The sequence below is a fragment of the Leptodactylus fuscus genome, chromosome 1 (assembly GCF_031893055.1).
Source record: "Leptodactylus fuscus isolate aLepFus1 chromosome 1, aLepFus1.hap2, whole genome shotgun sequence".
Taxonomy (NCBI): Eukaryota; Metazoa; Chordata; class Amphibia; order Anura; family Leptodactylidae; genus Leptodactylus; species Leptodactylus fuscus.
Window position 1 is genome coordinate 84,276,337 of NC_134265.1, and position 25,790 is coordinate 84,302,126.

The 25,790-nt window shown below is 43.0% G+C and overlaps 1 protein-coding gene across 1 annotated transcript in view; it reads left to right on the forward strand.

Annotated features, from left to right (window-relative positions):
- The window catches only part of ADAMTS19 (ADAM metallopeptidase with thrombospondin type 1 motif 19), a 209,874-nt gene that overhangs the window by 63,506 nt on the left and 120,578 nt on the right, over positions 1-25,790 (forward strand). Inside the window, exon 8 of the mRNA XM_075272292.1 lies at positions 23,812-23,917. Within this exon, the coding sequence (XP_075128393.1) occupies positions 23,812-23,917 (106 nt within the window). The remainder of the gene's footprint in view (positions 1-23,811; positions 23,918-25,790) is intronic.

Here is a 25,790-nt window from a genome sequence, read left to right on the forward strand (position 1 = left end):
TTAGTAAATGCTCAGTACTAGGCTGGATTGTTAGGAATGTCAGGTAGGTTGGTAGTGGGACCTATCATTCCAACCCCCTCCAGTCCACACTTTGGGGATGTTCCGGCAGCGACTCAGCTGCAGAGAGTCTCCTTGTCAAAAAGGCTTAAGAAGCCAGCTCCAGCAGAGTACTTTGGGCAGAGCTTGGCTGGAGAGCCAACAGAGAGGTCGTATTTTTGGAGCTGTGTCCTGAATGATTCTACTGGCTGTTGGATTTCTGTTATTCTAGGTGAGGTAACCTTTTCTATGTTTAGCTAGAGCCTAGCCGGGCAGGTATTTATTTTTGTATTGTTTCCTTTTGTTGCTGCACTACCTTTTTGAGTGAAAATAAACTCTACCTTTGTTTTGGACTAAAGAAACTGGACTTTTGTGTATATGCCACCCCACCTAGCAACCCCAGACCCTGACATTTAATATATTTTTTTCATCGTTTACAGAAATTACTTTTGCATTGATGCAAATTTCTGTATTGTAATTTAAAATGCAAACCTGAATTCTTCTCACTTGCAAACCACCTTGATCAATATCATCCACTCTCAAGTATATCTTAATGGGAAGCATGAATTTTCTTATCTATTTGAAGAAGAAATTCCTTTTAAGGGCTCATTCACACTACGTAAACGCCAGCTTATTCTGAACGTAAAACACGTTCAGAATCAGCGGCGTATAAAGCAGTTCCATTCATTTCTATGGGAGCCGGCATACGAGCGCTCCCCATAGAAATGAATGGGCTGCTTTTTTCCCTACGAGCACTCCCATTGAAGTGAAGGGGAAGTGCTGGCATGTACGGCTCGGCATGAGCAGAGCTAGCCGTACACGCAGGGTATATCTAGAGACTGAGGTTTGTGCCCATTCTTTGCAAAATAACTCAAGCTCAAGCTCAGGGGGTATGAATACTTTTGCAAGCTGCTGTATAGGTTAGAGAGATCTATTCGCTTAGAGATCCCTCTGAGTCTGTCTTAAGGTAACCAATTCTGGCCAAACTAATCCCAGCTAAAGGGTCCCAGTGCTCATCTAAACACCTTAGCATCATAGTGGGTGCTAAGACTCCAGCAATCCTAATTTTAACACAGTTATGACACTGGAAGCAATAAATAAAGGGTCAACACTAGAGATGAGCGAACAGTAAAATGTTCGATATTCGTTTCGAGTAGCCCCTCAATATTCGACTACTCGAATCGAATATCGAATCCTATTATACGCTATGTGGGAAAAATGCTCGTTTCAGGGGTAGGCAACATTCGATCAAATAGAACTTACCAAGTCCACAAGTGAGGGTCAGGCTGGATTCTCCGAGAAGTCTTCTCCGTGCAGCGTCCCTGCGGCATCTTCCGGCTCTGAATTCACTCTGCCTGGCATCGGGCCTGGGCAGAGCCGACTGTGCATGTCCGCACTACAAGAAAATGGCTCCTTACAGTCAAAGCAGACATTTTCTTGTAGCGCGGGCATGCGCAGTCGGCTTTGCCCAGGCCCGATGCCTGGCAGAGTGAATTCAGAGCCGGAAGACGCCGCGGGGACGCTGCGTGGAGAAGACTTCTAAAGGTAGGAGAAGAACCTGCGTTGATTGGCCGACTGCGTTCGGCCAATCAACGCTGGTTCTGCATCAAATTTTTCCATTCGAATAGCGAGTAGTATTCGATCGAGTACGAGTATTTCATATACCGTAGTATTCGATCGAATACCTACTCGATCGAATACTACTTGCTCATCTCTAGTCAACACTATAAATATACAGTAATTCTTTTGCTGTATTAGGGGGCTGGTGATCAGAAGACAAAAGCAGCCCCGGCCTTTTATTTACATCAACTAAATGCATCAATTAACTGAGCAATAGTAAAATAATGCTTATTATAGGAACACTTGTGGGTTAATAATTTAGTAGGCAATGCAGTCCATGTTTTCTGCAGACAGCTTTGTAGGCTAAAGGAAAAACTATTTTCTTAAGTGAACAAATTCACATATGTCGATAACTTCAAAGTATAAATCCATTTGTGGAGGACGGAGCAATAGCAATAATAGCCAACTTATGTGCATTGATGTTTGCCAAAAGCTGCACTTTGTTTCCTGTTTTACCTAGACAGGCAGATGTTCTTGTTCTCTATATTAATGATAATCTTTGGTGTGTTGTCTTTGCCACTGTCACCGGCTATGTGATCTCAGGACAGTCATCTTGTAATGAATTTACAATTTGCATCAGCAATATGATGTATATCCCTTTCAATTCCAAGATACTTTGTAATAAGTTTTCTGGGTTATAGGCCCTTGGTACCACAGAAAGAGAAAAGAATACATAAACCATAGAAAAACAAAATTAATGGAAAATCTATTCTTAAAGCTGAAGCTATTTATAGTAAATTGCATGGTATCACATACAAAAAAAATACACTATTTTTATTTATACATTTATTTAATTGTAATCAGTTTGGGAAAACCAGTCACAAAAGGCATGTATCCGAAACCCAGCCGAAAGATACCCACTGTCACATAAATCCACTCTCCATGGTTTCTAATGTTCAACATGATAGCTATCTCTAGATATTGACTTTACGTTTATTTTCTATACACATATTTATACAGCACTAGCATATTCCACAACATTGTGTAGAGACTGACATCACTTATAATAGTCCTTGTCCTCACTATTCATATTACAGACAAACCTATTAGTCAGAGGCATAACATGAAGCCCCTGGGCCTTGTGGTAAAATCTATACCAGGTCCTACAATAATAATGTAGTGTTTATGGTCTCCTCAAATTGGGAAGAGAGAACTTACAAGGCCCCTAAGGGTAAGTTCACATAGGGTTTTTTGGACGGATGTCGCGAGGCGAATCTGCCTTAAAAAATTAGTAGAGATGAGCGAGTACTGTTCGGATCAGCCGATCCGAACAGCACGCACGCATTGAAATCAATGCACGCAGCCGGCACGCGGCGGGTTAAGCGGCCGGCTGCCGTCAAACCGGAAGCACCAGGTGCTTCCATTCATTTCAATGCGTGCGTGCGTGCTGTTCGGATCGCTGATCTGAACAGTACTCGCTCAACTCTATAAATTAGTATGTCACTTCTTTTTCCAGGAGCCGGAACAAACGGCTCCCCGAAAGAGAACTGACCGGCTCCCATTGATTTCAATGGGAGCTGTCTTTTTGGTCAGGATTTTGAAGCAGATATGGCCTCAAAAATCCTAACCAAAAAACCCCGTGTGAAGTTACCCTTAAACTCCAGGACCCAGATGTGCACCCTCTCCACTCCTTCAAGTAATTAAAGTGTGGAAGAAACTCGAACAAACACCTTGAGAAAACCATAGAAACTTTATGAAGATATTGTCATTGGTTGGATTTGGTTCTCGCACTCCCATACTCTCCCAGTAGAGATGAGCAGTTTGTCTCCTTAGACCTCAAAGTACACTAAAAAGAGACCCAGTATCCTCGCAGAACAGAAAAACTTATTCTTTCAGCATTTTTCCTAGCTAGCTAGATGTGATACAACAATATAGACATTTAACTGTCTTCTTTCTCTGTCGTTCTTTTTATCACTTACAAACATCTTCAGTGCAATCTATTTTTATTGCCTCTAGTATTGGTAAATTCCCAGTATAGCCAATGTATATATTTCATGGGGTTATGAGTTAGTCACTACTCAATAAAAGATATGTAATATCAATAACATTTAAGGCAAATTTTATTCAAAGGGAAACAATAATGTATTAAGTCTTTTGTATTAAAAGGCATATTCTTATGGGATTTGAACTCAGGTTGGCGCAGAGGGTCTATATTTTATACCTTCATCACTGAACGCACCTGAAACTTGTTACTTTTCTTTGTAGTCAAGATTGCTTTAGGTTATATCTTTTATCTCTCAACAAGAGTCCACAGGTGTAGAACACATGTGCTTCCGAACAAAACATTGGCCTTTGTGGTGCAATGAGATTGATGGCCAGCTGTATGCATAAAGATTGTTTTAAGTTGCAAACATAGACGAAAAGTTATCAGAGTTTATACAATATATCTTCATTGATATATAATTTATATATTCTATAAATCTATCTTAGAGAGTTGATTTTTTAATCTTGTATAATTTTAGTAAATTTTAATTCAGATGTCCGGGGAGTTTCGGCCCGTTTCCAACCCCCCAGATCATATAATCTTAATAAGCCCTCAATGCCTGAGTCACTCCGTCCCCTCCCTTCTCCCATGATCTTTTTCTAAATACACTGCTTCAGCAAAACTGCTTTGTTTGTCCACTATATTACTTTATTCAATTCTTTGTGGCCACAGCCCTGACTTAGCTCCTCAGGGGGGAGGGAGGAGGGGCTAAGTGCACGGGAGCGAGCCTGTGTATCTAGCTATTCCTGTGTCTACACCACGTGACCTAACTCCCTGCTCTCAGATAGGGGAGAGGAGCTGCTTTCATTTCTGAACGTCTTCTGTTCTCCCAGTTATCAGGCTAGCTAATACAATTGTGTTCATTATGGCAGAGACAGGCAGTCTCTGTATGTAACACAGAATGGAGTTGCTCCTGCCTGTACTTCATAGTCCAATATTGTGCATATAGTGTTTAAGGACCTTTGATGACATCACAGGCCCTTCAGCCGCCCATAGGATCACGCTATGTGGTGGGCGGAGCTACACGCTAATTTGGGGGCAGAGCTAAATGGCAGGTTGCATGTGAAACCCCGCCCACCAAATGATTCAAGGAACCAGGAAGAAAAAAGATTTTACAGCAGTGAAGACTGGTGAGTATGCGACGTGAGAATACCCCTTTAATGACTCTAGGAAAATAAATAATGATGATGATAATAAGATTAATCTTGGCCCCCTTGCAGATGACCGTGTGCCGCCCATGCACAAGCCATGATTGCGCAGCCCCCTTCATTTTTTAAATAGGAAGCATAGACTTAAAACTGGCCAGGAATAGGACCTGTCCTGAGTTTTGCAATCTGGACTGTCGGCTTGAACACTGATCCATGTAATATATGGTCGCGGCCATGGGCCCATATAAATGAATTGGTTAGTGTGCTATCCTGGAAAAACTCAGAGAGCATGCTGAACTCACATACGGTCATCTGCAGTGGGTCTTACTCTGCAAATGATGTCCGTTTATTATGGGATGTGGGAAATTCATTCCTGCCAGCCACTTCTCACAATACTTTTTTGCACATGGTCTGTATCAGGAAACTGTTGAGTTGCTCTCATACATCGGATGTCTATGGCTATCTTAATTGTTAGGGACATTTGAGGCTTAATATTAACTTAATACTTTAATAGAAATGCCACAATATATAGTGGTTACTTTTATGAGGGTCAACCACCTACCAGCCTAGTATAAAAGATAAAAAGTAAACCTACAGGTAAAGTCTACAAATACAGAAGTAACTTTATAAGATTATTTTAGCTGTTTTGTTCTAAGCCTGAGTTGCAATGTATATACTGTGTGCAGTCCAGTGGTCAGTACATTCCTCTAAATGAACCTTGCCATCAGGAACAACCATAAAAAGTCAGTTTTCTGGTGTTAATGCACTGAAAAATATGGTGTGTGACCCAAACACTACACACATCCAGATGTGTCTGGACAAGTGGATGGGGTTCCAGAGTCATTATCAGTGCCTTATACTTATGTATATAACACGACCTCACTCTGCCACTTTCATAAAAAGAAACTAATATATATATGTATATATATATATATATATATATATATATATATATATATATATATATAATTTTATATGGTTAGGAAAAATAAAAATGGGTGGCATTTGGCATGTCATGGAATGGTGCATGTAGAAGGGCAAACCACACAGCAATTTAGAGGATGTGTTTCAGAGTCTTCCCTGAGGTGAATCTCTATTAATGCTATGGAAGAAAAAAAAATAACTAAAGGGCAATTTGTGCTGCCAGGATCGTCCATTGAAATTGCTAATAGGTTTATATGCTTTTGCTCAGTGAATACATTGAATGAAATTTGTTTACATCTGCGCTGCATATGTAGTCCATGGTATAGACTTGGGATAAATATTGAATATTAAAAGCAAATATTGTAATTAAACATGACAGCTCGAAGTAAGATGTCATAGACAATGATAAAGTGCTGCACTGTTACATCACAGAACAATTATGGTTTCAATTAGAAGAGCTTTTATTAATGTCTCCCAGCTGTATTCTATGTAGAATTAGGTGAGAAGGCGATCCGATTCTTTTCATCCAATAATGGGAATTTACTGGACTCTATACATGAGATCACCACAGATATAGTTTAGCAAAAAAGTACTTTCCGGATTCCTGGGCGTAACTACCAGAGTAGCAGACATAGCAGCTGCTATGGGGTTCATCAAGGGACCAATTTATTTTATTTATTTGCTTACTTATATAGTAATACACTGGATAAGGGACTTCCAGAGATTAAATATAAACAAATAAGTGGGTGCCCTCAAAAAATACTCAAATATATCTTTTATTGATAATTTGGTGAAAACAAATGGGCAACAAACTCCATGTATTGTAGTGTGAAAAGATACAAGTCACTACAATGTCAATGAATGTGAATACATAGAAAGGCAATTAAGTCATTCCTATGCTTTGGTTTCCTGCAAAACTCATCTGTGTTCAATGCTCAGGCTCATTCAGAACATGGATGCCCCAAAAGCAAAAGGTCTCTATTACTACCCTGTTTCCCCAAAAATAAGACACCCCCCCCCCCCCTTCACCTTCTGGATCACATACAACCGGCAGTCATGCCGGCACTCCGCTAATTGTTCCCCGCTTCGTTTGCCGATTGTTCCCCGCTCCAGCCGCTGCATAAAACATCCCCCCGAAAATAAGAAAGGTCATATATTTCGTTAGCTAATTAATTATAAGAACATGTCTTATTTTCGGGGAAACAGGGTACTACCCACTGATATTAAAAGTGTTCACTCTCAGAGAGAGTGCCACCCTCTGTCTGTGATCCTAACAGGTTAATGTTAACACCTTGCAGTCTAGGGTGGAGTAGCTCCTATAGCATTACATTGTTATATGGACCATCATGCCTTCAGTACTGTGAGGGAGAGGCTCATATGTGTAGAGCCTACCCCCATAGATACTTCAAATGGTGGCCGACTATATAACTGTACTCTACTCCACTCGCTTATCAATTATACTGAAAAAAGAGGGTTGTCTGCCACACTCTCATGTTGAAAAGACTGTGCAATAGGGCTAACTGTCGGCCACTAGGTCTGCTCCCCCTGAGGTTAACAGTGTGGTCTCTCTAAGGTCTCAACGCGTTTCCCTAGTTGTGTTGATAATTCATCAGGAGACCAATGAAGTGTGATAAAATAGCATTGTTGCGGTTAAAACCACATTTCTCAGGACCATAACGGTGGGTGCCGATACTCATAGGATCAGACCATTATCCCTGCATTGTGACATAACTATATATATTATTCCTGTTCCATGTTATCACTGTGCGCATTATCCTGCTACTGTGATATCACTATGTGCATTTTCCCTGTAGTGTTATATCACTGTGTGCATTATCCTGGAATTGGGACATCACTGTGCACATGATCTCTGTACTGTGACATTGTTGTGTTATCCCTGTACTGTGATAGAACCACAGCTTAATCTGCCCTTACAGACTAAAAATGTTTTAAAAGTTTTGAAAAATATTAACCCCTTAAGGACCAGGCCATTTTTTGGTTTCGCATTTTCGTTTTTCCCTCCTCACATTTCAAGAGCCATAACTTTTTCATTTTTCAGTTCACAGAGTCACATGATAGCTTATTGTTTGCGGGACAAATTGTACTTTGTAATGGCACCATTCAATATGCTGTGCAATGTACTGGGAAGCTGGAAAAAAATTCAGAATGAGGCGCAATTGGAGAAAAAATGCATTTGCGCCATTTTCTTATGGGTTTAATTTTTACAGCATTCACTGTTTGGTACAAATGACATGTTACCTGTATTCTACGTGTCAGTACAAACGCGGTGATACCAAATTTATATAGTATTTGAAATTTTTTGATACTTTTAAAAAAATGATAAGCTTTGCAAAATAGAAAAAAAAATTTGTGTCATCATGTTCTAACACCTGTAACTTTTTCATATTTCCATGTATGGAGCTGGTTGTGGTGTCTTTTTATGCGGGACAAGATGACGTTTCTATTGATACCATTTGGGGAAAGATCCGATGGTTTGATCACTTTTTATTCAATTTTTTATAGGAGGCAAAGTGTTGAAAAAAACGCTTTTTGGCTGTTTTTATTTTTTTTGCCGCTACGCCGTTCGCAGTACGGGATAAATGTTTTAATATTCTAATAGTTCAGGCATTTTGGAGCGCAGGGATACCTAATATGTTTATGTTTAATGTTCTTTAATTACTTTTATAGCTGATCTAGGGAAAGGGGGGTGATTTGAACTTTTATATTTTTTTTATTTTTTTAATACTTTTAAAAACTTTTTTTTTTCTTCTGTTACATTTATGATCAGACCCCTTAGGTACCTTGAAACCTAGGGAGTCTGATCGCTCATACTATTCACTGCAATACTACAGTACTGAAGTGAATAGCAGAATCCCAGCACTTCTATTAGACGATGCCTCTGGCATCGTCTAATAGATCTAGTGCAGAGACAAGCCTGGGAGCCTTCAATAGGCTTCCGGCTGTCATAGCAACCGATCACCGCCCTCTTGTGACGTTCAGGAGGGCGGCGATTGGCGAAACATGGCGGCGCCCGTGCCGCCGGCGCCGTTTACACACTGCGGTCACGTTTGACCGCAGTGTGTAAAGGGTTAACAGCAGCGATCGGCTCGGGCACCGACCGCTGCTGTTAGTGGTAGGTCCTGGCTGTATTATACAGCCGGCATCTGCCGTGTATGGAGCGAGCTCAGCGTGTGAGCTCGCTCCATACATCCCCATGCGACCCATGACGTACAGTTACGTCAAGGGTCGCTAAGGGGTTAAATAATTACAATCACCCTCTTTCCCCTAGATTTCATATCAAAATAAGTAAATTAAAACAAACATATACATGATGCATGCCCAAATCCAAAAATGGCCAGTCTACAAACTTAGATCAATACATTTCCCATATAGTGAACACCATAGCAGTGAAAAATAAAAATGGCCAAATTGCTGCTTTTCTGCCATTTTACTTTCCATATAAAATTAATAAAAAGTGATTAAAACAAGAGACATTCTCCAAAATGGTCTAAATTAAATGACGCTTTATGCATATAATTGCATAGCAATATAAAAAAAAAAAGTTATGGGTGGCAGAATATAGAGACTCCAAGAAATTTTTTTGCAAAGTTTTAAATTTTATAAAGGGGATAAAAAAAACGATGTAAGTTTGGTATCCCAGTAATCCTTCCAATCCACAAATACAGGTTACATGTCATTCTGGCTGCACATTGAATGTTGTAAAAATAAAGCCTGTAAGAAAGTTGTACAAATTCAGTTATTCTCTATTTCCACCCCATTCTAAATTTGATTGGTGAAATGTCCTCTTTAAGGACTCAGCCTTTATTTTTTTGGATTTGGACCTTTCTGTTGCACCGTTTCGGGAAACCTATATCCTACTATTAAATTTTATTAACACTTTCTGAGTACAAGTGGGAAAAAGAGGCAATTTCATCATTTTTTTTTTCATTCTAAATTTGTGTGCAGTATAATAACATGTTATTTTTATTTATACCAACTGTATATAGTTATCCATTTTTACACCTTAAGATAGGCCATTCATTTTAGACTGGTATAGGTTTGACTGTTGGGACCTCCGCAGATCAGCTGCTTCCTGAAGCTTAGAGTTTCATAGTAGTAACATTGTTAACACGCTAGGTGCTCTTCACTTGCCATACTTTTAGCTATCACTACTGTTGCAGTGTCCCATAGACTTAATGGGACACCACTGCATTACTGATAACCACAACTTCTAAAAGTACAGTTGTGCGCTCCAAGTTTGTAATTTTCAAGTTGAACTTTGCTACCTATTATATACTCTGCAATGATGTCACTATATATGCTAAATGAATCCAAAATGAATAGATTATACTTTCTCTATGAAGCTTTGACCTTGCAAAGGCTGCACACTCATTTTAATAAACCTACAGGAAGTTGCTTATTATACGGCAAAATGCATTCATAACTGAATATGTAATGTTAAACAAGAACATCTGCTTTACTGAGAACATTTTTTATTTTAATGCACACACAGTAGTACATCTGCAGAGAACAGGAATTATATATCATGTGAAACTGTCCTGTTGATAACATAACTTAAAACACAAAAAAATTAGATACTGTTGAAAACATTTTTATTACAGCTGGACGTTGTTAAAACTTGGTGTTAATGATAAAAAATTGTTAAAGTTGAATTCACCAATATATCAAACGCCACATCAGACAATATGAGAAGAACAATATATGGTAACATGGTAGTATGGTTATTGTGGCATTGGGGACTTAATTTTTACTCAAGAATACTAAAACAGCTCAACTATTTTCTATTTAGAAAATCTGGGTCTTAGTCAGTAGCTTTTAAAATACTATCTATAGTGGGTACAGAAAGTATTCAGACCTCTTTTAATTTTTCACTCTTTGTTTCATTGTGGCCATTTGATAAAATCCAAAAAGTTCACTTTCTGTGTCTAGATAAACTGATTGGACTTGATTAGGAAAGGCATACACCTGTATATATAAGACCTCACAGCTCACAGTGCATGCCAGAGCAAATGAGAATCATAAGGTCATAGGAACTGCCCAAGGAGCTCAGAGACAGAATTGTGGTAAGACACAGATCTGTCCAAGGCTACAAAAGAATTTCTGCAGCACTCAAGGTTCCTAAGAGCACAGTGGTCTCCATAATCCTTGAATGGAAGAAGTTTGGGATGACTAGAACTCTTCTTAGACTTGGCCGTCCAGCCAAACTGAGCAAATGTGGGAGAAGAGCCTTGGTGAGAGGTAAAGAAGAACCTAAAGATCACTGTGGCTGAGCTCCAGAGATACAGTATGGGGATGGGAGAAAGTTCCACAAAGTCAACTATCACTGCAGCCCTCCACCAGTTGGGGCTTTATGGCAGAGTGGCCTAAAGGAAGCCTCTCCTCAGTGAAAGACTTATGAAAGCCTGCATAGAGTTTGCCAAAAAACACATGAAGGACTCCTAGACTATGAGATTCTTATTCTCTGATCTGATGTGATGAAAATTAAACTTTTTGTTAATTCTAAGCAGTATGTGTGGAGAACACCATGCACTGCTCATCACCTACCCAATACAATCCCAACAGTGAAACATGGTGATGGCAGCATCATGCTATGACGGTATTTTTTAGCTGCAGGGACAGGACAGGACTGGTTGCAATTGAAGTAAAGATGAATGCGGCAAGTACAGAAATATCCTGCAAGAAAACCTCTTCCAGCGTGCTCTGAACCTCAGACTGGGCTGAAGATTCACCTTCCAAGACAATGATCTTAAGCACATAGCTAAAATAACAAAAGAATGGAGTGGCTTCAGAACAACTCTATGACCATTCTTGACTGGACCAGCCAGAACCCTGACCTCAACTCAATTGAGCATCTCTGGAGAGACCTGAAAATGGCTGTTCAGCATCCAACCTGACAGAACTGGATAGGATCTGCAAGGAAGAATGGCAGAGGATCTCCAAATCCAAATGAGAAAAACTTGTTGCATAATTCCCAAGAAGACTCATGGCTGTACTAGCTCAAAAGGGTACAAATACTCAATACTGAGCAAAGGTTCTGAATACGTATGACCATGTGATATTTCAGTTTTTCTTTTTTAATAAATTTGCAAAAATATCTACATTTCTGGTTTTTATTTGTATTATAAGATGGGGTGCTGAGTGTACCTTAATGAGAAATAAAATGAACTTTTGTGAAAATTTAAAAAGGTCTGAATACTTTCCATACCCACTGTAGAATTATGAAGTTGAGAGATCAGGATAGACATTTTCAGCTACTGATACTGAGATATACCTGAACTAATGTGTTTAAAATCTAGACAATAGAAGATAAGGCCAAGAATATGCTTGCTAGATTGATTTGCATGATCAGTATTGGGCACACATAACCAGAAGAGTAACATGAAGGTTCTGGGCCAATGCAAAATCTCAACCAGGCATCCCAACTATAATATATCATTTATAGTACTGGTCTCCTCATATTGCAAATAGACACCACTTGGGCACCTTAAAGCTCCTTGGCCCAATGGTGACTGCACCCCTTCAAGTTATGGTTGAAGGGGTGCAGAGGGTGAAGAATTTCCACGGTTGATTTATTACAATACCAGGGCCGCATCTGACTTTGGAGATATCTGATATACTGTAGAATGAAGTTATAACATGTCGGAGCTATAATACCACACGCAGTCTATGGATTTCTCTTTCTTTTTATTTCCATTTTACACATTTTATTATGCACTTTGTAATTCTCAAAGGCTACAGCTGACCCTTCAGATTTATATATTAATGCCCATTTTTTTTTATCATCCGTAAACATAGCTGTAAGCCATAGGGGAGTTAATTTAAGGCGTTTATACTTATGTCCTATAGGTATACATTTTCCTATATACTTACTAGATTTAAATGTCACCCACTTAACCTCTGTATCTCTATCTGAAAATAACTGCATGACCATACTGCACAGTTCTCTACAACAAAATGGCGCTCGAACATGCGCAGTATCGCTCAGAATGGAGTGGTACTGCGCATGCTCGAGATTTCAATGGCTGAAGCAAGAATAGAGAAGATATGGGCAGTACAGGATGTCTGGGGGAGGTGGGCATATGGAGTACAAGCAATGGAGGGGCGTTTCTGAGGTATGACGCCCCCCGGGGAACACCTAGGGTGCTCCGTGGACCTGACTTACATATACTGTTTCTGCATTTTTCCAAGAAACTGGGGGGGGGGGGGGTTATTTGCAGGACTAGAGGCAGCACCTGAATAGCCTTTTTAAAAGATATTCAGGCATATGTTTAGCTGAAAAAGGGTTTTCTGAATGATAAAATCCCTTTAATGTCCTAAGCTTCCAATGCCTTTCCTGTATTGTACATAGCATCGGCAGTATTCCAGAGAATACCATCTTGGAGGTCCTTAATTTCAGCTTGGAGCCTAGTTCTCCATTTTCAGTTCTGTCAAATCTCCATTTACATAATTCTTGGGTATAAAGGAGATTAAAGTAATCGGACACTTTTCAAGTTCTGAACTTGTTGCTTAAGGTGGTCGAGGTAGGGAGGCACTCCATTACAAGTTTTGCCATGGGGCCTTATGTTACATCCCTAGTTTGGTTTGGTACCCCTCTTGAAACATGTCTTCCAAGCATAACATGAAATTTGAATAAAGATTAAAAAAACTTTGCCATATGACTTAGGATATAAGCTTCAACTATGAACTATATTCTGAGTTAAGTATCTGTGTATGATACCTACTGTAAGCACTTTTATTAAATACATTAAAATAAATGAAAAGCTAATTGTTAAATCTCTAGAAGCCCATTTAGTCGGTGACTGTGTACACGTCCAATGTATTGTGGCCTGGGAAGAGTTTGATTGCTAATACAAATGGCCATTGAGGACATGTGCTTCAAATGCCGATGAACCCTTTCATGATGAACTGCTCCAAGGTTCATATGGCATGATGCCTAACTATTTTTATGAAGTGTTCTTGAAGTGTCCTTTTATGTGTTTGCAATATATCTTATCATGAAAAAAACAGCCACACATAGACTGTTTAAGATCTAACAAGTTGCAGATCCTAGCTGCCAAAGTGAACATGTACAAAGTACTTGTTAGAAACTAAGCAACACTTGACAAGCTCCTAAACCTCTCTTTAGCGAAACAGCAGGATATTATTATGGTCAAAATGCAATATTTTCCTTTTTATGAATTATTCTGGGCTTCATTATCTTGGAAGGACTTGGGGGATTACTGTTAATACTTTAATGTTTTAGCAAGGCATCAATTTAACAATTAAATCATTAGAAAAGAAACTTGGGGAGTTTATTCTCTAAGTAGCAAGAAAAAAGTTTAGAATTTTAACTCTATCTGTTGAATTGTTTTACTCTTATTCCAATGCTATTAATGTGCTATAACTGTAAGCTTATATCCCCACTACAGTCATATTTTAATCCCCAGGCCTTTAGTACATGGCATACTACAGTCCTGTTTATTGAAGGGTGAAAGCTCTTCCCACGACAAAGAGTCAAGAAAATCCACAGCCCAACCATTGAAAAAGCCAACACTGTCATTTGCAAGCCTTTCTTCACTACCCCGAAACACATTGTCATACACACAGGCATAGAAGATCTCACTGACCAGCCCCAACAGACAGCGGGCCAACTGGTCCAACTAGCAGAGAAAGCAAAGCAACAGTTCCCAGACAGTAGTATCATCCTGTCATCTCTGCTCCCACGAGAAGGCATCTCTGAAGCTACCATCATGGGGATCAACAAAGAGCTGGCGACCAGAATCAGACAAACACCAGGCATCACCCTGGCACAACACCCCTCCATAGATAAGCGTCACCTATATGATGACAAACACCTCAATAAACATGGCGTCAGCCTCCTAGCGAAGGAATTCAAAGACTTAGTGCTCAACAGAGCCCCCGGGCCTAGACTCCAAACAAGACAAAGAACCATGGAAATAATACCCGACAACCGCCAATATCCAAGACAAAACCCCCCAAAGATGCCACCTATCAAGAAAAAGCCAACCAGAGCAACCCAGAGCACCGACATAGAGACAATAAAGAGAATAGAGCATGCGGTCACTACAATGGCCACAACAGCAATGCACATAAACCAATACCTGGCCACACTGCAACCAACCAAGAACCCAGCCCGTCCTCTGCAGGACAGCTCATTACAAGGTTTACACACTGAAGATGAAATCACTAACTATTAGTAGTTGGAACATACAAGGGCTGAACGCCTCAGCCTTTGGATCTAAACCAAAAGATCCAGACTTCATAGACAGACTAAAAAACATAGACATTCAAATCCTCCTAGAGACATGGACCCGGGCAGATGATGAGTCCCTAACACCCATGGGCTACAAGGAATTCTCAGTGCCCGCCCAGAAAAATAAGACCACCAAACATGGCCGCCACTCAGGAGGCATACTAATATGGTACAAGGAGGAGCTCAAAGAACACGTAAAAGCTACCAAACGTGGAACTAATCACATATGGATAAAAATAAGCAGCTCCATCCTCAGTGGCCAGCAGGACATCTATCTCTGTGCAGTATATATGCCCCCACCAGGGTCCCCCTACCACGACCCCGACACTTACGAGGTCCTACAAAGGGAAGCCGTCCATTTCCAACCCAAAGGCAGAGTACTAATATACGGAGACCTGAACGCAAGGACAGGCACAGAGATAGACTACCTGCCTCCTGACGACAACCCACATACGCACGGTAGTGAGATCCACCACCCAGAACCCACACAGACAAGAAGAAACAGCCAAGACAAAATTGTCAACAAGAGTGGGAGACAACTGCTGAACATGTGCCGAAGCCTAGGACTGTACATAATAAACAGACGTACCACAGGCGATCCCAGAGGACGCTTCACACTAAACTCTCAAGTGGGCAACAGCGTGGTGGACTATGCCATTACAGACGCAGACCTGTCAGACATTGAAGACTTCACAATTGCACCTGACTCCCATCTATCAGACCACAACCAGATCCTACTATACATGAGAACCATGAACAAAACACCCACACATGAGCCCCAACAGTCCGGCCTCTACAACCTACCAAGACATTTCAAATGGGCCAACCACCAGGCAATAGAATATACCAACGCAATCAACCGACCCGAAATCAAGACACTGCTCACAAACTTCCATACACACACCTATCAGCCAGACCAACAGGGAGTCACCAGAGCTGTGAAGGATCTCAAGTACATCCTACAGACCACAGCAGAACTAGCAGGCCTGAAACGAACCAAACCAATAAGACAAACCAACAAACAGTCCCACAAATGGTTCGACAGCGACTGCAGAGCACTACGCCATACACTAAGAAGAGCCTCCAACCAAAAACACAGGGACCCCAACAACAAGGAGGTGAGGGAAGCCTACAGCAATCTATGCAAGCAATACAAGGGCACCCTCAGAGAGAAGAAACAGAGGTACCTCTCCCACAAAATACAGCAACTAGAGGACTCCCTCCAGGACAGCTCATTCTGGGAGACCTGGCACCACATGGGCACAAAGCCCAAGAAAAACTCTCTCCACATCCAAAATGGCAATATCTGGCTCAACTACTTCAGAGGTCTCTACAAAAACATCCCAGAAGAAGAACTAACTCCAGAACAGCAACAGATAATCACCAAACTGAGGGACATGGAGAAAGTCATCAAAGACTTCCAGAACCCTCTGGACTCACCAATCACCATAAAAGATATACAGGAAAGAATTGCCCTGCTGAAAGGCAAAAAGGCCAGTGGCCCTGATGGTATCCTACCAGAGATGATCAAATACAGCCCTCCAGCAATACACGCGGCACTGGCAAAGCTATTCACCCTCGTGCTCAATGCTGGACACTTCCCCGAAGACTGGAACAAAGGGCTCATAACCCCCATCTACAAGAATGGGGACCAATATGACCCCAACAACTATAGAGGGATCTGCGTCAGCAGCACGCTGGGGAAACTGTTCAACAGCATCATCAATAACAGAATCCTCACCTTCCTCACACAACACGGGGTCCTCAGCAAGAGCCAAGCAGGGTTCATGCCAAACCACCGCACCACAGACCATATCTACACTCTGCACAGCCTCATCAAGACGCACGTCCACAACACCAGAAGAGGCAAGATATTCGCCTGCTTCGTGGACTTTAAGAAGGCGTTCGACTCAGTATGGCACCCAGGCCTACTCCTAAAACTCCTAGAGAGTAGAATAGGAGGAAGAACGTACGACGTCATCAAGAGCTCCTACACCGGAAACCAGTGCAGTGTGAAGGTGAATGGGAAAAGGACAGCATACTTCCAACAGGCCCGAGGGGTCAGACAAGGCTGTAGCCTGAGCCCAACGCTCTTCAACATCTACATCAATGAACTGGCTACAGCCCTGGAGGCCTCACCAGCCCCAGGCCTCACCCTGAACGACCGGGAAGTGAAGTTCCTGCTGTATGCCGATGACCTCCTTCTCCTGGCCCCCACTGAGAAAGACCTCCAAGAAAGCCTGTCCGTGCTGGAAAAATTCAGCACCACATGGGCCCTACCCATCAACCAGAAGAAGACCAAAGTCATGGTATTCCAGAAGAAGGGCCACAATAAAGCCTCCACCACCCCACAATTCACACTGAACGGCTCCACACTGGAGAAAACCAACAGCTACACCTACCTGGGGCTGGAGCTCAGCCAATCAGGAAGCTTCAAAACAGCAATAGAAACCCTGAAAGCAAAAGCCTGCAGAACCTTCTACGCCATCAGAAGACAACTGTACCACCTCAAACCACCGGTGAGGGTCTGGATGAAGATATTTGACGCTGTCATCTCCCCGATCCTTCTCTATGGCAGCGAGGTTTGGGGCCCAGCCACCTACCCAGACCAGTCAAGGTGGGATTCCAGCCCAACAGAGAACTTCCACCTGGAGTTCTGCAAATACCTGCTCCATGTCCATTGCAACACCACCAACATAGCCTGCAGGGCAGAGCTAGGCAGACTCCCCCTATGGCTCACCATACAGAAGAGGGCGCTAGCTTTCCAGGCACACATCCAGGGGAGCAAGCCCGACTCCTACCACTACCAAACCTGGCTAAGCCACCCGAGCAAACCAGACATTCACCAACCAAACAACAGCCAACCACCAAACCAAAAACACCAACAGATGATAACCAAGGCCGAAATAAAGGCGACCACAGAGGCAAACAGAGAGCGGTACATTGAAGAATGGAGAAACGAAATAAATAACTCCAAGAAACTCACCGTGTACCAATCCCTACAAAGGGACTACACCATGGCCACCTACCTGGAGAGAATACGCCAGCCCAAGCACAGACAGACCCTGAGCCGGTACAGACTGAGCGCCCACAACCTAGAGATAGAGACGGGGCGATACAGGCAGACGTACAAGCCACGGGAGAACAGACTGTGCCAGAACTGTGAACAGGGGGCCCTAGAAGACGAGACCCACTTCCTGCTACACTGCACCAAATACTCAGCTGTGAGGGCCGTCTACTACCAAAGACTCTCTGCCCACATATAAATATTTTTTCAAAAGCCGCTCAAACCCCAAACAAATATATAGAAAAGGAATGGAAAAAAACTTGAGTTGGCTGCTCCGGATAAATCCCCGACTGAAGAGCCAGGCTATGAGTAAGGGGCATGTTTCGTAGCCCCGAAACGCGTAAGCTACTCTTATTTGTATCTCATATGGATCCATTGTATTTACAATTTTAATTGCATGAAGTAAAAGTCAAGTTTTATTTAAATATTTTTGGCGCTGGAAGGTTTTTTATTTACCATCTCTGCCCACATCCCAGACTTCATATCTGCAGACGAGAAGAGGAAACTCTACATCCTACTGGGAGAAGAAGAGGCCACTGTGGAGATCGCTGCCCAATACGTGGCAAGCTGTCACCAAACAAGAGGAAGATGAGACTCCACGGACTGTTATATTTATCCCAATACACCCGCCCCACCACACCCCACCCCCACCTCCAACCCCCCCATATAGCAGTCGCCAACGAAGAGGAAGATGAGACTCCATGGACTGTTATAACCCAAACCACCCCCCATACCCACCACCCACCCAACCCAACTCCCCCCCCCCGCCCACTTTACTAGCTTTGGCAATGCCAAATACCTATTCGGACGTGCCAATAATGATTTGATTTGATTTGATTTGTGAGATCACTCTCTTGACATGTCCTTTACATTCTTTAGTTTGTGACTGGGTCCTCCGTCTGGTCATGTGAAGAGCCGACTGACCTGCCAATTCACACACCATCCGGAAGTCCCTGGTTTTTTGTGCATGTCTGTGAGTGCATACGTTCCAGGCTCTCATAGACTTATGTACTAAAAGTGACTTCTGGAAGGTGTGTGATTTGGAAGGTCAGTCTGTCAATCATATGACCAGCCAGGGGACCCATTCAGAAGCTTAGAAAGTGAATGTACCAAGTGAGCGACCTCACCCATCATTATACTACAGTACTGTATGGCTTATAATAAAAGGGATTGTAAATAGTGACAGGAAAAGGGCTTTAAAGTGATTGCTGTAGGGTTATGCAGTACTTTTGTATACGCTACGATCTGCATTATAGAAAGTAAAAACTAGTAAGTAAACTTTACTAAACAGTTTTCTGTCTCACAGAGCATTCAGTATTACATACAGTCCAAACTGGTCTGCATGGATTGCAAAGGGTAGGAACACTTAAAGGGGTTGTCCCATATCAGGGATCCTATCTATACTCGTTGATTATGTAAACTGAAGACTTTTCCTAAATATATTGCTTTGTTTGCCTGCAATGTGAACTTATTCCTTGCATTGTTTACACAGTATTGCTATAACCATGGACCTGTAAAATAGGACAAGTGACATCACTTACTCAGAGCTGGCAGGACAATTGTTCAGCTAATTACAGTTTGTTGATAAAGCTGGATGTGTTATCTTGCTATGTAAACACACAGATAACACTGAGTCCATACTGTACAAGCATCTGCATATTATCTGATCTGCCTAAGTATTGTGATACTGCAGTGTCCAATTGAGCGGGGGGGGGGGGGTAGGTACAGGAAGCAAGAAGAGGAGAATGTAGTCAGACAGCTGAAACAGGAGATGGGAAAAACCACTTTAAATAAGTTTTCCAGAGATATGATATTAATGACTTATCCTTAGGACAATGTATGGAGCTGAAGCCATATCATAAACCATACCATGTGCAGGTATTGGAGCCCCTCTGATCTGATATTGATGACCTATCCCATCCTATGAATAGGTCATAAATGTCTTATCCTTAGAAACTAGAGATGAGCGAACACTAAAATGTTCGAGGTTCGAAATTCGATTCGAACAGCCGCTCACTGTTCGTGTGTTCGAATGGGTTTCGAACCCCATTATAGTCTATGGGGAACATAAACTCGTTAAGGGGGAAACCCAAATTCGTGTCTGGAGGGTCACCAAGTCCACTATGACACCCCAGGAAATGATACCAACACCCTGGAATGACACTGGGACAGCAGGGGAAGCATGTCTGGGGGCATAAAAGTCACTTTATTTCATGGAAATCCCTGTCAGTTTGCGATTTTCGCAAGCTAACTTTTCCCCATAGAAATGCATTGGCCAGTGCTGATTGGCCAGAGTACGGAACTCGACCAATCAGCGCTGGCTCTGCTGGAGGAGGCGGAGTCTAAGATCGCTCCACACCAGTCTCCATTCAGGTCCGACCTTAGACTCCGCCTCCTCCGGCAGAGCCAGCGCTGATTGGCCGAAGGCTGGCCAATGCATTCCTATGCGAATGCAGACTTAGCAGTGCTGAGTCAGTTTTGCTCAACTACACATCTGATGCACACTCGGCACTGCTACATCAGATGTAGCAATCTGATGTAGCAGAGCCGAGGGTGCACTAGAACCCCTGTGCAAACTCAGTTCACGCTAATAGAATGCATTGGCCAGCGCTGATTGGCCAATGCATTCTATTAGCCCGATGAAGTAGAGCTGAATGTGTGTGCTAAGCACACACATTCAGCACTGCTTCATCAAGCCAATACAATGCATTAGCCAGTGCTGATTGGCCAGAGTACGGAATTCGGCCAATCAGCGCTGGCCAATGCATTCTATTAGCCCGATGAAGTAGAGCTGAATGTGTGTGCTAAGCACACACATTCAGCACTGCTTCATCAAGCCAATACAATGCATTAGCCAGTGCTGATTGGCCAGAGTACGGAATTCGGCCAATCAGCGCTGGCTCTGCTGGAGGAGGCGGAGTCTAAGATCGCTCCACACCAGTCTCCATTCAGGTCCGACCTTAGACTCCGCCTCCTCTGGCAGAGCCAGCGCTGATTGGCCGAAGGCTGGCCAATGCATTCCTATGCGAATGCAGACTTAGCAGTGCTGAGTCAGTTTTGCTCAACTACACATCTGATGCACACTCGGCACTGCTACATCAGATGTAGCAATCTGATGTAGCAGAGCCGAGGGTGCACTAGAACCCCTGTGCAAACTCAGTTCACGCTAATAGAATGCATTGGCCAGCGCTGATTGGCCAATGCATTCTATTAGCCCGATGAAGTAGAGCTGAATGTGTGTGCTAAGCACACACATTCAGCACTGCTTCATCAAGCCAATACAATGCATTAGCCAGTGCTGATTGGCCAGAGTACGGAATTCGGCCAATCAGCGCTGGCCAATGCATTCTATTAGCCCGATGAAGTAGAGCTGAATGTGTGTGCTAAGCACACACATTCAGCACTGCTTCATCAAGCCAATACAATGCATTAGCCAGTGCTGATTGGCCAGAGTACGGAATTCGGCCAATCAGCGCTGGCTCTGCTGGAGGAGGCGGAGTCTAAGGTCGGACCTGAATGGAGACTGGTGTGGAGCGATCTTAGACTCCGCCTCCTCCAGCAGAGCCAGCGCTGATTGGCCGAATTCCGTACTCTGGCCAATCAGCACTGGCTAATGCATTGTATTGGCGTGATGAAGCAGTGCTGAATGTGTGTGCTTAGCACACACATTCAGCTCTACTTCATCGGGCTAATAGAATGCATTGGCCAGCGCTGATTGGCCGAATTCCGTACTCTGGCCAATCAGTGCTGGCCAATGCATTCTATTAGCTTGATGAAGCAGAGTGTGCACAAGGGTTCAAGCGCACCCTCGGCTCTGATGTAGCAGAGCCGAGGCTGCACAAGGGTTCAAGCGCACCCTCGGCTCTGATGTAGGAGAGCCGAGGGTGCACTTGAACCCTTGTGCACCCTCAGCTCTGCTACATCAGAGCCGAGGGTGCGCTTGAACCCTTGTGCACACTCTGCTTCATCAAGCTAATAGAATGCATTGGCCAGCGCTGATTGGCCAATGTATTCTATTAGCCTGATGAAGTAGAGCTGAATGTGTGTGCTAAGCACACACATTCAGCTCTACTTCATCGGGCTAATAGAATGCATTGGCCAGCGCTGATTGGCCAGAGTACGGAACTCGACCAATCAGCGCTGGCTCTGCTGGAGGAGGCGGAGTCTAAGATCGCTCCACACCAGTCTCCATTCAGGTCCGACCTTAGACTCCGCCTCCTCCAGCAGAGCCAGCGCTGATTGGCCGAATTCCGTACTCTGGCCAATCAGCACTGGCTAATGCATTGTATTGGCGTGATGAAGCAGTGCTGAATGTGTGTGCTTAGCACACACATTCAGCTCTACTTCATCGGGCTAATAGAATGCATTGGCCAATCAGCGCTGGCCAATGCATTCTATTAGCGTGAACTGAGTTTGCACAGGGGTTCTAGTGCACCCTCGGCTCTGCTACATCAGATTGCTACATCTGATGTAGCAGTGCCGAGTGTGCATCAGATGTGTAGTTGAGCAAAACTGACTCAGCACTGCTAAGTCTCTGCATTCGCATAGGAATGCATTGGCCAGCCTTCGGCCAATCAGCGCTGGCTCTGCCGGAGGAGGCGGAGTCTAAGGTCGGACCTGAATGGAGACTGGTGTGGAGCGATCTTAGACTCCGCCTCCTCCAGCAGAGCCAGCGCTGATTGGTCGAGTTCCGTACTCTGGCCAATCAGCGCTGGCCAATGCATTCTATTAGCCCGATGAAGTAGAGCTGAATGTGTGTGCTTAGCACACACATTCAGCTCTACTTCATCAGGCTAATAGAATACATTGGCCAATCAGCGCTGGCCAATGCATTCTATTAGCTTGATGAAGCAGAGTGTGCACAAGGGTTCAAGCGCACCCTCGGCTCTGATGTAGCAGAGCTGAGGGTGCACAAGGGTTCAAGTGCACCCTCGGCTCTCCTACATCAGAGCCGAGGGTGCGCTTGAACCCTTGTGCAGCCTCGGCTCTGCTACATCAGAGCCGAGGGTGCGCTTGAACCCTTGTGCACACTCTGCTTCATCAAGCTAATAGAATGCATTGGCCAGCACTGATTGGCCAGAGTACGGAATTCGGCCAATCAGCGCTGGCCAATGCATCCCTATGGGAAAAAGTTTATCTCACAAAAATCACAATTACACACCCGATAGAGCCCCAAAAAGTTATTTTTAATAACATTCCCCCCTAAATAAAGGTTATCCCTAGCTATCCCTGCCTGTACAGCTATCCCTGTCTCATAGTCACAAAGTTCACATTCTCATATGACCCGGATTTGAAATCCACTATTCGTCTAAAATGGAGGTCACCTGATTTCGGCAGCCAATGACTTTTTCCAATTTTTTTCAATGCCCCCAGTGTCGTAGTTCCTGTCCCACCTCCCCTGCGCTGTTATTGGTGCAAAAAAGGCGCCAGGGAAGGTGGGAGGGGAATCGAATTTTGGCGCACTTTACCACGTGGTGTTCGATTCGATTCGAACATGGCGAACACCCTGATATCCGATCGAACATGTGTTCGATAGAACACTGTTCGCTCATCTCTAGTAATAATGAAGACTGCCAGTGCTGGACCATTTATATTTCTTGTTACCCCATAAAAAATTACAACCGTTTTCAGACTTCTAATTCTATGTTAGTAAGCCACCATTACTGTCTATTGCAACTGAACTGAATGTATTTGTAACTACTGTGGAGGATTCCTAATTGGAAATATAGAAGTTCTAATCAGAAACATGTAATTTCAGGCATTGCATATCTCAACGGAATGTGCAGCGACAAAAGAAAATGCATCATTGCTGAAGATAACGGACTAAATCTTGCCTTTACCATTGCTCATGAGATGGGTCACAAGTAAGTTATTTATTGTTTAACATACTAATTTTCTTTAAATAATTTGAATAATGAATAGAAATATGTATGATTATTTGAATAATTGTCAAATATATATATATTTTTTATTTTTACTTCTTTGGCAATATATTTCACTATCAAGTCATGTTTAGATGGCATATTGAGCATATAGGGTAGGGTCGGCTATTGAAACACTAGGTTTCCAGCTCATTCTCAGCTGTAGGGTAGCCAAAGGATGCCAAGGATATCTATTATTATTTGGGATGCCCTTTAACCCCATAAGAATGTAGCTATTAGGGGCATTAAAGAGGATCTTTCACCACCTCCATCAACTCCAGTTCTTAGTATTACTTAATAGGTGCTGGTTCAATGATTCCAGTACCAAAAGTAACAACACTTATTGCTAGTGAATAGAGATGATTGAGTAGGTGTTCGATCGAATACTACGGTATTCAAAATACTCGTACTCGATCGATGTTTGAAGTTTAAGGTTCGATGCAGAACCAGCGTTAATTAGCAGAATGCTATACATTCTGTCAATCAACACTGGTTCTTCTCTTACCTTTAGAAGTCTTCTCCGTGCAGCGTCCCCGCGGCGTCTTCCGGCTGGAATTCACTCTGCCTAGACATCCGGCCTAGGCAGAGCCGACTGCGCATGCACAGGCATGCCCTCGCATGCGCAGTCGGCTCTGCTCAGGCATCAGGCCGGGCAGAGCCGACTGCGCATGACCGCATATGCGCAGTCGGCTCTGCCTAGGCTCCGATGCCTAGGCAGAGTGAATTCCAGCCGAAAGAAGACGCGGGGGCGCTGCGCCGGGAGAAGACTTCAAGGAGAATCCAGCCCGACCGTCACTCGTGTACTTGGTAAGTATAATGTTATCGAATTTTGCATACCCCTGAAATGAGCATTTCCCCCCATAGACTATAATGGGGTTCGAAATCCGTTAGAACAGTCGAACAGTGTGCGGCTGTTCGAATCGAATTTCGAACCTCGGACATTTTAGTGTTCGCTCATCTCTACTAGTGAACAGTGATGGTCGGAGGAAAAATTCCATCTGTGGCAAAATCATTGGAGCAGCACCTATTGAATGATGCAAAGATCTAGACTCGGCAGAGGTGATGAAAGGTCCCCTCTAAGTACGCAATGGTTTTTTAAAATAATTGTTTCACCATATTCCAAAAGCTATATGTTTTATGTCTACTTTGTTATTTGAGGTCTTCTCCATTCTGGGACAAATTGTATTATTGGGACCATTTTGAAAAATATCAGTAACAGGACAATGGAAGAATCCAACAGGAATCACCAAGGACCGCGCTTTCACAAGGTTGTAGCATAAATCCAAATTCTTTATTCAGGTCACAAACACAATGTACGTTTCGGGGTTGACACCCCTTTGTCAAGTGTTCAAGGACTGAAGCGCCTGTCCTTGAACACTTGACAAAGAGGTGTCAACCCCAAAACGTACATGGGTTTGTGACCTGAATAAAGAATTTGGATTTATGCTACAACCCCGTGAGAGCATGCTCCTTGGTGATTCCTGTTGGATTCTTCCATTGACCTATTACTGATCTTCAACACCCTTGGGTGTCTGGACTTGACTGCTCCCCGATACCAGAGAGGAACCCTCTGTAAATTGGTTAAATTGTGTTTTCAAGTAATTGTGAATTACTTACAACTTGACAAGGTGAGAGTCTTGATTTATTGCTATCCCAGTATTCTTCACCCCGACGTACTTCACTAAGCAGCTCGGTGCTGTCTCCTTTTTTTTCTTTTTGAGTCCATTTTGGAAAATATAGGACTTATTGATTGAAGTTTTTAACTACTTTTTTGTGGCCTGTTTTTTTTTTTTGTTTTTTTTTTTACAGCATTACC